Genomic DNA, 15,159 nt, shown 5'->3' on the forward strand with positions numbered 1-15,159 from the left:
GGATAATGACACACACTCGGGGTACAGGATAATGACGATGACATTTGGGGTACAGGATAATGACACTGACACTCGGGGTACAGGATGACGGTGAGACTTGGGGTACAGGATAATGACAGACACTCGGGGTACAGGATAATGACACTGACACTCGGGGTACAGGATGATGACGCTGACACTCGGGGTACAGAATAATGACACTCGGGGTGCAGGATAATGACACTCGGGGTACAGGATAATGACACTGACACTCGGGGTACAGAATAATGACTCGGGGTACAGGATAATGACACTCGGGGTACAGGATAATGACACACACTCGGGGTACAGGATAATGACGATGACATTTGGGGTACAGGATAATGACACTGACACTCGGGGTACAGGATAATGACACTGACACTCGGGGTACAGGATAATGACGCTGACACTCGGGGTACAGGATAATGACGCTGACACTCGGGGTACAGGATAATGACGCTGACACTCGGGGTACAGGATAATGACACTCGGGGTACAGGATAATGACGCTGACACTCGGGGTGCAGGATAATGACGCTGACACTCGGGGTGCAGGATAATGACGCTGACACTCGGGGTACAGGATAATGACGCTGACACTCGGGGTGCAGGATAATGACGCTGACACTCGGGGTGCAGGATGACGCTGACACTCGGGGTACAGAATAATGACACTCGTGGTACAGGATAATGACGCTGACACTCGGGGTACAGAATAATGACACTCGGGATACAGGATACTGACGCTGACACTCGGGGTACAGAATAATGACACTCGTGGTACAGGATAATGACGCTGACACTCGGGGTACAGAATAATGACACTCGTGGTACAGGATAATGACACTCGGGGTACAGGATAATGACGCTGACACTCGGGGTACAGAATAATGACACTCGGGGTGCAGGATAATGACGCTGACACTCGGGGTGCAGGATAATGACGCTGACACTCGGGGTACAGAATAATGACACTCGGGGTACAGGATAATGACGCTGACACTCGGGGTACAGGATAATGACACTGACACTCGGGGTACAGGATAATGACACTCGGGGTGCAGGATAATGACGCTGACACTCGGGGTACAGGATAATGACGCTGACACTCGGGGTGCAGGATAATGACGCTGACACTAGGGGTGCAGGATAATGACGCTGACACTCGGGGTACAGAATAATGACACTCGGGGTACAGGATAATGACGCTGACACTCGGGGTACAGAATAATGACACTCGGGGTACAGGATAATGACGCTGACACTCGGGGTACAGAATAATGACACTCGGGGTGCAGGATAATGACGCTGACACTCGGGGTGCAGGATAATGACGCTGACACTCGGGGTACAGAATAATGACACTCGGGGTACAGGATAATGACGCTGACACTCGGGGTACAGGATAATGACACTGACACTCGGGGTACAGAATAATGACACTCGGGGTGCAGGATAATGACGCTGACACTCGGGGTGCAGGATAATGACGCTGACACTCGGGGTACAGGATAATGACACTGACACTCGTGGTACAGGATAATGACACTCGGGGTACAGGATAATGACGCTGACACTCGGGGTACAGAATAATGACACTCGTGGTACAGGATAATGACACTCGGGGCACAGGATAATGACACTCGGGGTACAGGATAATGACACTGACACTCGGGGTACAGGATAATGACACTGACACTCGGGGTACAGGATAATGACACTCGGGGTACAGGATAATGACACTGACACTCGGGGTACAGGATAATGACACTCGGGGTACAGGATACTGACGCTGACACTCGGGGTACAGGATAATGACACTCGGGGTACAGGATAATGACGCTGACACTCGGGGTACAGAATAATGACACTCGGGGTGCAGGATAATGACGCTGACACTCGGGGTGCAGGATAATGACGCTGACACTCGGGGTACAGAATAATGACACTCGGGGTGCAGGATAATGACGCTGACACTCGGGGTGCAGGATAATGACGCTGACACTCGGGGTACAGGATAATGACGCTGACACTCGGGGTACAGAATAATGACACTCGGGGTGCAGGATAATGACGCTGACACTCGGGGTGCAGGATAATGACGCTGACACTCGGGGTGCAGGATAATGACGCTGACACTCGGGGTGCAGGATAATGACGCTGACACTCGGGGTACAGGATAATGACGCTGACACTCGGGGTACAGGATAATGACACTGACACTCGGGGTACAGGATAATGACGCTGACACTCGGGGTACAGAATAATGACACTCGGGGTACAGAATAATGACACTCGGGGTACAGAATAATGACACTCGGGGTACAGAATAATGACACTCGGGGTACAGAATAATGACACTCGGGGTACAGAATAATGACACTCGGGGTACAGAATAATGACACTCGGGGTGCAGGATAATGACGCTGACACTCGGGGTGCAGGATAATGACACTCGTGGTACAGGATAATGACACTCGGGATACAGGATACTGACGCTGACACTCGGGGTGCAGGATAATGACACTCGGGGTACAGGATAATGACGCTCGGGGTACAGGATAATGACGCTGACACTCGGGGTACAGGATAATGACGCTGACACTCGGGGTACAGAATAATGACACTCGGGGTACAGAATAATGACACTCGGGGTACAGAATAATGACACTCGGGGTACAGAATAATGACACTCGGGGTGCAGGATAATGACGCTGACACTCGGGGTGCAGGATAATGACACTCGGGGTACAGAATAATGACACTCGTGGTACAGGATAATGACACTCGGGGTACAGGATAATGACACTGACACTCGGGGTACAGGATAATGACGCTGACACTCGGGGTGCAGGATAATGACACTCGGGGTACAGAATAATGACACTCGTGGTACAGGATAATGACACTCGGGGTACAGGATAATGACACTGACACTCGGGGTACAGGATAATGACGCTGACACTCGGGGTGCAGGATAATGACGCTGACACTCGGGGTGCAGGATAATGACACTGACACTCGGGGTGCAGGATAATGACACTCGGGGTACAGAATAATGACACTCGTGGTACAGGATAATGACACTCGGGGTACAGGATAATGACACTGACACTCGGGGTACAGGATACTGACGCTGACACTCGGGGTGCAGGATAATGACACTCGGGGTACAGAATAATGACACTCGTGGTACAGGATAATGACACTCGGGGTACAGGATAATGACGCTGACACTCGGGGTGCAGGATAATGACACTGACACTCGGGGTGCAGGATAATGACACTCGGGGTACAGAATAATGACACTCGTGGTACAGGATAATGACACTCGGGGTACAGGATAATGACACTGACACTCGGGGTACAGGATAATGACGCTGACACTCGGGGTACAGGATAATGACACTCGGGGTGCATCTTATGTGACTATTCTGGATCTCTTTCCTCCAGGGACCTGTGAGACGAGTCTGCCCTCCCGGGAACACGCTGAAGCTCTCCTCTTAGCGTGCCGCTACCTACCACCATCGTTCTTATCTGCCCCTGGGCAGAGGGTGGGCATGTTGGCTGAAGCTGCCCGGACCCTGGAGAAGCTCGGGGACAAACGTACTCTTCCGGACTGTCAGCAATTTATCCTGAGTCTGGGCAGCGGGACGGCTGTGACATCCAGTTAGGAGTTCCTCCAGCCATTGCCCTACTGCTGCTGTGTGGAGATATGGCTGCTGACTGACGGTCACTGAACCCTTCAGTATTTGCTCGTTAAGCATTCACTAAGATTTAATAATGGGCCATGTTTAAATGGCTGTCAGATATTTATATAGGTCCAGTTGGTTCCATTAATGTGTGACTTTTGGTGTACATGTTTTGGGGCGGCCATTTTGTGGGCAGCATAGAGACTGTTCTCACGGGTGTCTGTCTTATAATGAGCAAACAAAATGGCCGCTTTTACAACATGTAGATGCAGGAACCCCACAAACATAATCATATAGCACTAGAGAAGCTTCAACCTATTCATGAGTATTAAAGGGCCCTAATGCACAATTTAAAGGGGTCCTCTATATCTTCTTTCCTGCAGGCCCTCTTGTGGCAATTTGATTTCAGGCAGTTCTCCTGCTGGGCGTCCATTACTTTCAATGTATGCTAGTTCTCCTTTAGCACAGAGACCGCATATTGTGCTCCATACATATCAAATAATTGCACTATATAGTCGGAGCATCAGAAATGACCCCCCCCTTAATACTTCAGACCCTATTCTACTTGGTCATTTTTATCAATCAAGAGATATCACTGATTATGGTCCTTTTTTGTGACCATGATGCTTTGCATCAGGGAGTTATATTTTAGCCCCGCCTCCATGACTTTTACAATGACCTCCATTAGGTCCAGGTGTAAGTCAACTTGATGTCTGTACATAACACACAGGATCCACACTGACTACTGGGGAAATCTCCCAAATCTACAACTTCTTCTCAGATCTTATTTTCTTAGTGATTTTTTTTTTGTACATTCAAGTTTTTTCAGAAATATTTATAATATTTTATAAGGAAAAAAATATAATAAAACTGTTTTTTTTTTTTTGCTTTGCACATTGACTCCCGACTCTTCATTCATTCCGGATATTAGAGAAAAATAGTATGGCGCTGGCTGGCGTATTAATTTGGCACTGATTGATGAGACACCTATAGATCAAGAAGATGGACATCCTGCGGAGCGATGGTCGCACATACGCTCTACCCTGCCATTCATTATCTACATCAATGACTAAGACCTTGGATGGGAAGGTTCAAGAGTTTAAAAAAAAAAAAGAGTAAACAAACAATGATCCATTTTAAGTGTTTATTTCTGTTAATGTTGACGATTATGGCTTACAGCCAATGAAAACCCAAGAGTCATTATCTCAGTATATGACACCAGCTTGAAAAATGATTTTAAAATCCAAAATATTGGCCAACTGAAATGTATGTTCAGTAAATGCACTCAACACTTGGTCAGGGCTCCTTAGGCATCAATGCGGCGTGGCATGGAGGGGATCAGCCTGTGGCGCTGCTGAGGGGCTATGGAAGCCCAGGTGGCTTTGATAGCAGCCTTCAGCTCCTCTGCATTGTTGGGTCTGGTGTCTCATTTTCCTCTTGACAATACTCCATAGATTCTCTATGGGGTTAAGGTCAGGCGAGTTTGCTGCCAATCAAGCACAGTGATACTGTTGTTTTTACACCCGGTATTGGTACTTTTGGCCGTGTGTACAGGGGCCACGTCCTGCTGGAGAATGACATTTCCATCTCCTAAAAGCTTGTCGGCAGAGGGAAGCATGAAGTGCTCTAACATGTCCTGGTAGACGGCTGCGCTGACTCTGGTGTTGATAAAACACAGTGGACCTACACCAGCAGATGACATGGCTCCCCAAACCATCACTGATTCTGGAGACTTCACACCAGACCTCCAGCAGCTTGGATTGTGGCCTCCACTCTTCCTCCAGACTCCGGGACCTTGATTTCCAAATGAAATGCAAAATTTACTTTCATCTGAAAACCACACCTTGGACCACTGACAACAGTCCGGTTCTTTTCCTCCTTGGCCCGGGTCAGATGCTTCTGGCGTTGTCTATTGGTCATGAGTGGCCGGACACAAGGAATGTGACACTTGTAGCCCATGTCCTGGACACGTCTGTGTGTGGTGAAGCAATGACTCCAGCAGCAGTCCTCTCCTTGTGAATCTCCCCCATATTATTGAATGGCCTTTTCTTAACAATCCTTTCCAGGCTGCGGTTATCCCGGTTGCTTGTGCACCTTTTTCTACCACACTTTTTCCTTCCACTCAACTTTCCATTATGCTTGGATACAGCACTCTGTGAACAGCCGGCTCCTTTAGCAATGACCTTTTTCTTACCCTCCTTGTGGAGTGTGTCAGTGACGCCTTCTGGACATGTGTAAAGTCAGCAGTCTTCCCCATGATTGTGGAGCTACTGAAACAGACTAAGGGACCTTTTTACACTCTTAGGAAGCCTTTGCAGATGTTTTTTTGTTAATTATTCTAATTTACTGAGATAATGACTTTTGGGTTTTCATTGGCTGTAAGCCATAATCATCAACATTAACAGAAAGAAACACGTGAAATCGATCACTCTGTGTGTAATGACTCTATAGAATATATGAGTTTCACTTTGTATTGAAGAACTGAAATAAATTAACTTTTTGATGATATTCTAATTTTGTGAGAAGCATCTGTAGATGATGGACTGGATTACATATGTGCAAAAAAAAAGGTCGCAAACATCAGGAATACTAAAAATTAGTTCCACAGCTAATAACATAAAACTAAAACATACTTTAAAAAAAAAAAAAGGCACAACCAATGAAAAACAGGCGAAAAACACAAAAACCTGGAACCCCCCAAAAAAGGTACAAATGCGATATATGTATTGGGGGGGTGATGTTCTCTGTTATCAGCCTTTAGGCCATAGTCAACTCGAATGCCTATTGTACACTGCCCTCTGCTGCTTCCACATGGAATTGCACCTGAACGGTCACCACTGTCAATCAAGGCGACGGCATTTCCGAGCCTCTGAAGGTAAAACATGGCTGACACAGAGACGTACTGCCAACTGGTTGATTGTAGATTTTTATTGACATTCCCAATAGCCTCTTTTTTTACTTTTAAAGAAAATAAACATCTTTTAGAAAGCTCGGTACACACAGTCTTCAGTGTGAAGCAAATTTACTAAAAAGAACACTTAGCTTTAACTCTCAAGCTGCCGGCGGAGCCTGGAAAAAAAAAAAAAAGCGACGATTTTGCAGGCCTTTCCGGCAGCTACGGGGTTAAACATTTACAGTCTTCATATATATGCATATGTATACACATATATATATACACACACCATAAAATGAGGCATTGTCAGGACTTTTTTTTTTTTTTTTTTGACTGTCAAACACTTTTTTTTTTTTTCTTCTTGTATTTACAGCAGGAATCGTGTTCACGTGGAGCCACCAGGGGGGGCGAAATGTGGCGGATTAGCGCTCTCAGGATGATTTCTTAGAATGCGGCCCCCCCCCCAGCGACCCACGCTGTGTTGCTGATAGTGTGCTCCGCTCCGGAATCTGTGACTTTGATAAAAAAAAAAAAACACCGCGAGAAGTGTGAAGACGAGAAGCGGGTGACAGGAAAAAAAGGGGGAGCGGCGGCAGTCAAAAAAAAAAAAAAAATGGCACGAAATAAGACAACGAGGACAAAAAAAGGACCACGGTGGGGGTTGTCAGATCAGATGGGTGATGTAGTATTTATACACGGAACATAACGAACATTCAGTAACAATCCCATTTTGGTTGGTCTGTCTTTTTCTAGCGGGAACCTCTATAGAAAATGCACCAAGAAGCAGAGTATCCAACTGGCGGCCATCTTGACTAGGTTTCCATGTGACGCGAGTCCAATGTCTGAGCCGAGAATTGGAACACTACAATGTCCGCCCTCTTGCTTCGATATGTGTTAGGAGCAAAGGTCTAAACAATTTTTTGGTGCCGAAACCCGGGAGACCGGTGTAGGGCAAATTCTGTGCTGGGCTCCATATCTTGGGGTCGGCACCGCGCTTTTTTTCCTCCTCTCTTACGTCGGCATCTGTGTGATGAGACGACCCTGAATCACTTATTCCTGCACTGTCAACACTTGGACATGGAAGGGTCTGGACCCACTGGAGTTACGATGGAGGCTGGCGACTTATACTCCCCGGCCTGGTGCCGTGACGGTGCTGAGGAGTGAATGAAAGATCCTGGGTGTGATGGCGGTGATGTGCATCTCCTAGACGGTTACACCAGGTGCCTCTAAAAGATGAAGAAGGGAAATTAGAGAGAGACAAACATCGTCGAAAAACCCGCAGATGTCTGACTATTCTAGATTTCCATGCCTTTCGAGCACTGAATCGGGCCAACACCCTCAACACCTCTCCCCAACAACTCCCGACACCTTCTGATGCCTTTGACCAGTCATTAATTCTGATTTTTAATCCCACGAGACGGTTACAGCATTTATTTGTATAACAAAACAATTTTGGCCATTTTTAATCTGGTGACAGGTCCCCTTTAAATGTGATTGTCGCTATTTATTGCAGAATTTTAGGGGTTAAACTGCCAAGTTCAATCTCGGGGGAACTGGCAGTGCTCACGAGATAATCAGTAACAAAAAGATATATCAGGGTCCGGACACTGGCACCTGACCACGGCGTACATTTCCAACATGGGTCGTTAAGGGATAAAAGAGTAATTCTTAACATTTATAGTTATCACCTAGCAAAAGAATAGGGGTCGCCCAACCGCTAGGACTCGCACCAATCCCCAAAACAGGGGCTCTGAAACGCACACGTACCCACCGAACAGCAGGTTAGATGATGGGCCTACTCCTTTAATGTTATCTGCTAGAGATTCTAAAATAGCCCTGGACTAACATTTTTTTGATGACCACAATGGAGTCAGTGTCTCCAATTACACACGATCCTGAACAAACTTCATGCTAATTTAAAGGGGTATCCCAAATTTCAGAAAATTAAGCTTATTCATTGTGTTATAAAAAGTTATACAATTTTCCAATATACTTTCTATATCAATTCTTTACAGCTTTCAAGATCTCGGCTTGTTATCATTCAATAGGAGCCATTTTTTTGGTCATGTGATAGGCGTGTATAGACTGACAGCAAGCATGGATCTTGAAAACCGTAAGGAATTGATACAGAAAGTATATTGGAAATGTGCCTAAAATCACAAATTATACAATAAAATAATCATTATTTCCTGAGATTAGGATATCTCTTTAAGTGCCAAAACACCTAATAACAATATAGACTGTGCAATACCTTATGTTTAGGACATCTTAAGGAGAAGTTTTCTTCATTTAACAAGCAACCTATATGAAAAAAGGCAGAAAATAGAAAAAATAAATAAATAAATAAAGAATTTAGTGGATTGTGTTCACTTAAAATTCATTATAGATTTTAGTGTTTTTTTTTTTTTCCTCTGCATTTCCTTATTCCTCCCGCAGGTAAAGTCGTCTATAACATTCTGTATTTTCCTTAGCTTGTATTAGCCAAAACTGAAATCTGACTTTTGCAGAAGTGGAGCTGGGTACAGCCCGGGGGAAGTTCAGCTGCAGAGTATATAAGCCGTACGCCGCTCATGTCATTGATTTCCTTCTCTAGGAAACTCTCCTGTTGTTTCTGGACTTGGAGAAATGTCAACGTAAACCCTGGGACGGGGGAGGGCTGTAAGACATGGGAAGTACGACTGCAAAATAGACTCGGTTTTCTGATACAGAGCTCCAAATCCTCTGCACAGACATATGGTTACATGGTAAAAATTGTAGCCGTCCTCAGCCACCAGCAGAGGGAGCTCAAGAGATGACTGCATACAGAGCGTACATTAAACTTAATGAAATTGCAGTACTTAGCTCCTGAGCTCCCCCTTGTGGTGACTGCAAACAGTTGCCACAATCTGTCTATCTAAAAGTTTGGGCACCCCTGGTCAAAATTACTGTTATTGTGAACAGTTAAGCCAGTTGAAGATGAAATTATTTCTAAAAGGCTTGAATTTTGGGCACCCTGCATGGTTAGTACCTTGTAACGCCCCCTTTTGAAAGTACCATAGCTTGTTAAAGCCTTTTGTAGCCAGACAGGAGTCTTTCAATTCATGTCTAAGAGATTTTCATCCATTCTTTCATGGAAAATTCTTCCATATCTGTAAGATTCCTGGGTTGCCTTGCATCCTCTGCTATTTTGAGGTCTAGCCACAGATTTTCAATGACGTGCAGATCAAGGGACTGTGAGGGTTGTTTTTTTTCCACACATAACTTTGATCATTGTGACTAAAGAGTTCTATTTTAACTTCATCGGTCCACAGGACTTGTTTTTTTGCATATTTCTGATACTGAATCTTATGGTGGGGATGCAGGAGACGTTTTCTTCCAATGACTCCTCCATGAAGCCATATTTGTGCAGGTGTCTCTGAACAGTAGAACAATGCACCCAAAATCCAGAATCTTCTACATATTTCTGAAGGTCTATTGCAGTCAAGCGGGGGTTCTGATTTGCCTCTCTAGCAATCTTATGAGCAGCTCTCACTGAAATTTTGCTTGGTCTTCCAGAACTTATCTTGACCTCCACTGTTCCTGATAATGGACATTTCTTAATTATATTTCAAACTGAGGAAAGGGCAACTTGAAAACACTTTATTATCTTCTTAAAGCCTTCTCCTGCTTTGTGGGCCTCCACCATTTTCATTTTCAGAGGGCTAGGCAGCTGCTTAGAAGAACCCATGGCTGCTGTTTTTTGGCACAAGGTTAGAGGGGGCTAGGTTTTTATAAAGCTGGGAAATTTGCATCACCTGGCCTTTCCTAATGATGATCGTGAACAAGCCATAACCCTAACAGGAGAATTAAGGTCTGAATCTGAGGTCAAAGTAACATGAGCACACAAATCTCCAAGGGCGCCCAAACTTTTACATTGGCCCATTTTCCTTTTTCCAGTTTTTTAAATAAAATATATATATATTTCCTAAAATACAAAGGAAACGTCATCTTGAACTTTAGGCCTTTTAGAGGTCATTTCACCTTTAAAGTGTTTAATTGTTCACAATAAGAAATTTTGACCAGGGGTGCCCAGACTTTTACATGCCACTGTATCTATCTACAGGTACAGACCATAATGCACAGCTTTACAATGAATACAGGCTACCCAGCATGCAGTGCGTTAGCCTGACTCACCTGCCTCCGCTGCACACGTGTAGTGGTAGGTCTGCGAGCATCCCTTGTGGCTACAACCCACCGTCGCTCCCGGCTTCTGACACCTGGGACAGAGCTGTAAGGCGAGGAGGAAAGTCATTTATCAGACAAGGTCGTCCTAGGACAAGTTTATACTGGGTCAGCGCAAAAATAAAATAAGAAGAAAATGATTCACCGCGATTCTATGTCACTACCCAGAAGCCTCAACTGCACACCAAATGTTGTTATATTCTGTGTGGACTTGTCTGAGAATGTCAACGTGCCGAAAAACCAAAATTACACAGGAAATATGATGCGTGATCTGTCCGAAAAACCTACAAAATGTAACTCTGTACATACATTACGTATCCAGTACTGATCCTGAGTTACCTCCTGTATTATACCCCAGAGCTGCACTCATTATTCTGCTGGTGCAGTCACTGTGTACATACATTACATTACTGATCCTGAGCTACATCCTGTATTATACTCCAGAGCTGCACTCACTATTCTGCTGGTGCAGTCACTGTGTACATACATTACATTACTGATCCTGAGTTACATCCTGTATTATACCCCAGAGCTGCACTCACTATTCTGCTGGTGCAGTCACTGTGTACATACATTACTTTACTGATGATCCTGAGTTACCTCCTGTATTATACTCCATAGCTGCACTCAGAGCTGCACTCACTATTCTGCTGGTGTAGTCACTGTGTACATACATTACATTACTGATCCTGAGTTACATCCTGTATTATACCCCAGAGCTGCACTCACTATTCTGCTGGTGCAGTCACTGTGTACATACATTACATTACTGATCCTGAGATATATCCTGTATTATACTCCAGAGCTGCACTCACTATTCTGCTGGTGCAGTCACTGTGTACATACATTACATTACTGATCCTGAGTTACCTCCTAAATTATACCCCAGAGCTGCACTCACTATTCTGCTGGTGCAGTCACTGTGTACATACATTACATTACTGATCCTGAGTTACATCCTGTATTATACTCCAGAGCTGCACTCACTATTCTGCTGGTGCAGTCACTGTGTACATACATTACATTACTGATCCTGAGTTACATCCTGTATTATACCCCAGAGCTGCACTCACTATTCTGCTGGTACAGTCACTATGTACATACATTACATTACTGATCCTGAGTTACATCCTGTATTATACCCCAGAGCTGCACTCACTATTTTGCTGGTGCAGTCACTATGTACATACATTACATTACTGATCCTGAGTTACATCCTGTATTATACCCCAGAGCTGCACTCACTATTCTGCTGGTGCAGTCACTGTGTACATACATTACATTACTGATCCTGAGTTACCTCCTGTATTATAGTCCAGAGGTGCACTCACTATTCTGCTGGTGCAGTCACTGTGTACATACATTACATTACTGATCCTGAGCTACATCCTGTATTATACCCCAGAGCTGCACTCACTATTCTGCTGGTGCAGTCACTGTGTACATACATTACATTACTGATCCTGAGTTACATCCTGTATTATACCCCAGAGCTGCACTCACTATTCTGCTGGTGCAGTCACTGTGTACATACATTACATTACTGATCCTGAGTTACATCCTGTATTATACCCCAGAGCTGCACTCACTATTCTGCTGGTGCAGTCACTGTGTACATACATTACTGATCCTGAGTTACATCTTGCATTATACCCCAGAGCTGCACTCACTATTCTGCTGGTGCAGTCACTGTGTACATACAGTACATTACTGATCCTGAGTTACATTCTGTATTATTCTCCAGAGCTGCACTCACTATTCTGCTGGTGCAGTCACTGTGCACATACATTACTTTACTGATGATCCTGAGTTACCTCCTGTATTATACTCCAGAGCTGCACTCACTATTCAGTTGGTGCAGTCACTGTGTACATACATTACATTACTGATCCTCAGTTACATCCTGTATTATACTGCAGAGCTGCACTCACTATTCTGCTGGTGCAGTTACAGTGTACATACATTACATTACTGATCCTCAGTTACATCCTGTATTATACTCCAGAGCTACACTCACTATTCTGCTGGTGCAGTTTCTGTGTACATACATTACATTACTGATCCTGAGTTACATCCTGTATTATACCCCAGAGCTGCACTCACTATTCAGTTGGTGCAGTCACTGTGTACATACATTACATTACTGATCCTGAGTTACCTCCTGTATTATACTCCAGAGCTGCACTCACTATTCTGCTGGTGCAGTCACTGTGTACATACATTACATTACTGATCCTCAGTTACATCCTGTATTATACTCTAGAGCTACACTCACTATTCTGCTGGTGCAGTCACTGTGTACATACATTACTGATCCTGAGTTACCTCCTGTATTATACCCCAGAGCTGCACTCACTATTCTGCTGGTGCAGTCACTGTGTACATACATTACTGATCCTGAGATATATCCTGTATTATACTCCAGAGCTGCACTCACTATTCTCCTGGTGCAATCACTGTGTACATACATTACATTACTGATCCTGAGTTACATCCTGTAGTATACCCCAGAGCTGCACTCACTATTCTGCTGGTGCAGTCACTGTGTACATACATTACTGATCCTGAGATATATCCTGTATTATACTCCAGAGCTGCACTCACTATTCTCCTGGTGCAATCACTGTGTACATACATTACATTACTGATCCTGAGTTATATCCTGTATTATACTCCAGAGCTGCACTCACTATTCTGCTGGTGCAGTCACTGTGTACATACATTACTGATCCTGAGTTACATCTTGCATTATACCCCAGAGCTGCACTCACTATTCTGCTGGTGCAGTCACCTTGAACATACATTACATTACTGATCCTGAGATACATCCGGTATTATACTCCAGAGCTGCGCTCACTATTCTGCTGGTGCAGTCACTGTGTACATACATTACATTACTGATCCTGAGTTACCTCCTGTATTATACCCCAGAGCTGCACTCACTATTCTGCTGGTGCAGTCACTGTGTACATACATTACATTACTGATCCTGAGATACATCCTGTATTATACCCCAGAGCTGCACTCACTATTCTGCTGGTGCAGTCACTGTGTACATACATTACATTACTGATCCTGAGTTACCTCCTGTATTATACCCCAGAGCTGCACTCACTATTCTGCTGGTGCAGTCACTGTGTACATACATTACATTACTGATCCTGAGTTACCTCCTGTATTATACTCCAGAGCTGCACTCACTATTCTGCTGGTGCAGTCACTGTGTACATACATTACTGATCCTGAGTTACCTCCTGTATTATACTCCAGAGCTGCACTCACTCTTTTCCCAGCAGGTTGGAGGTCATTGGATTAGATGATAAAGCGGATGTGTTGGACCTGGAGGGAGCGGTGGTATTAGGCAGTGCAGCCTTTATAAATTAATAATCTCCCCCTTCTCTGTCCTGTAGGACGTCCGCGCTTTCTCCGCAGCACAGATGTAGCAGAGCCTGACACCCTCATCAAGTATGATCACAGCGCAGCAAAAATAATAAAAACAAAGCTCCCTGCGTGGGCGTCCTAACGCTGCGGATCTGAGCTTTGATGCAGATGGGAAAATCTGGGGCACGGAATACAGGCGGAGGTACAGGGGCAGAGCCTAATATTTCCGGAGGAAGAAGTGATGGTCTCCTGCCAGAACTGCTCAGAATTGTAACATTGGATTGAAATGAATCAGATTATAACATTTAAAGGGGAAATCACATCCTTATTAAAGTCCTGGTTTTGGGGGTCTGCAATGCTCGGGGGTCACTCTATGCCTCACTGACTATCGCTGTCAGTAAATGCTAAATGGGACCTCCATGCTGCCCCTGCACACTCGCCTGCCTAATGTAGCCATTAGCTTGCATTTATCACAGAACGTGCTTCCCCTTTAAATTTCTGGTTAAAATTGCTAAGACGGTTTAGCGCTTATACAAGACCTTATATAAAACCCTTTTATGCAATCATTATATAAGAATCTGCTATTGTAGCCAATAATCGAGACTCCCCGGATGATGCAGTAACCGCTCTTAGCCACTTGGTGGTGAGGTTGTCTTGCTTTGCTACAAAATTAAAGGGGAACGGTCAATTTATAGGGTTACTGCTCAACAACAAGAAGGATCTGGCAGGTTGGATAGGTAATCATTTGCCGAGATTGAGACTGTGCCCAATTTTCAGGATCGGTACCTGCCCCAAAGATTGGCCCCAGTGATCACCAAGTTACCACCTATCTTGTGCACTTGCTCACTTAGGACCCCTTTAATGAAAAGTTCTGAAACTTTCCGATATACTTTGTGAGTCAATTCCTCACCAAAATCAAGATCTCTGCTCTTTGCAATTGAACAGTAACATTCTTGTTTGAGGGAAATCTAA

At 44.7% G+C, this 15,159-nt stretch overlaps 2 protein-coding genes across 4 annotated transcripts in view; one reads left to right on the forward strand and one right to left on the reverse strand.

The window, feature by feature from the left end:
• SREBF1 (sterol regulatory element binding transcription factor 1) overlaps window positions 1-4,607 on the forward strand; it is a 29,662-nt gene extending 25,055 nt beyond the window's left edge. For both annotated transcript variants that reach the window (XM_069734687.1, XM_069734689.1), the window contains exon 19: window positions 3,475-4,607. In XM_069734687.1, coding sequence (XP_069590788.1) covers window positions 3,475-3,695 — 221 coding nt within the window. In that variant the 3' untranslated portion in view covers window positions 3,696-4,607. The remainder of the gene's footprint in view (window positions 1-3,474) is intronic.
• Window positions 4,608-6,626: 2,019 nt separating this feature from the next.
• The window catches only part of RAI1 (retinoic acid induced 1), a 114,030-nt gene continuing 105,497 nt past the window's right edge, over window positions 6,627-15,159 (reverse strand). For both annotated transcript variants that reach the window (XM_069734690.1, XM_069734692.1), the window contains exons 3-5: window positions 10,759-10,852; window positions 8,858-8,907; window positions 6,627-7,832 (exon numbers count right to left, since the gene is read on the reverse strand). In XM_069734690.1, coding sequence (XP_069590791.1) covers window positions 7,818-7,832; window positions 8,858-8,907; window positions 10,759-10,852 — 159 coding nt within the window. In that variant the 3' untranslated portion in view covers window positions 6,627-7,817. The remainder of the gene's footprint in view (window positions 7,833-8,857; window positions 8,908-10,758; window positions 10,853-15,159) is intronic.

Source organism: Ranitomeya imitator, chromosome 7 (assembly GCF_032444005.1).
Source record: "Ranitomeya imitator isolate aRanImi1 chromosome 7, aRanImi1.pri, whole genome shotgun sequence".
In the NCBI taxonomy this organism is placed as follows: domain Eukaryota; kingdom Metazoa; phylum Chordata; class Amphibia; order Anura; family Dendrobatidae; genus Ranitomeya; species Ranitomeya imitator.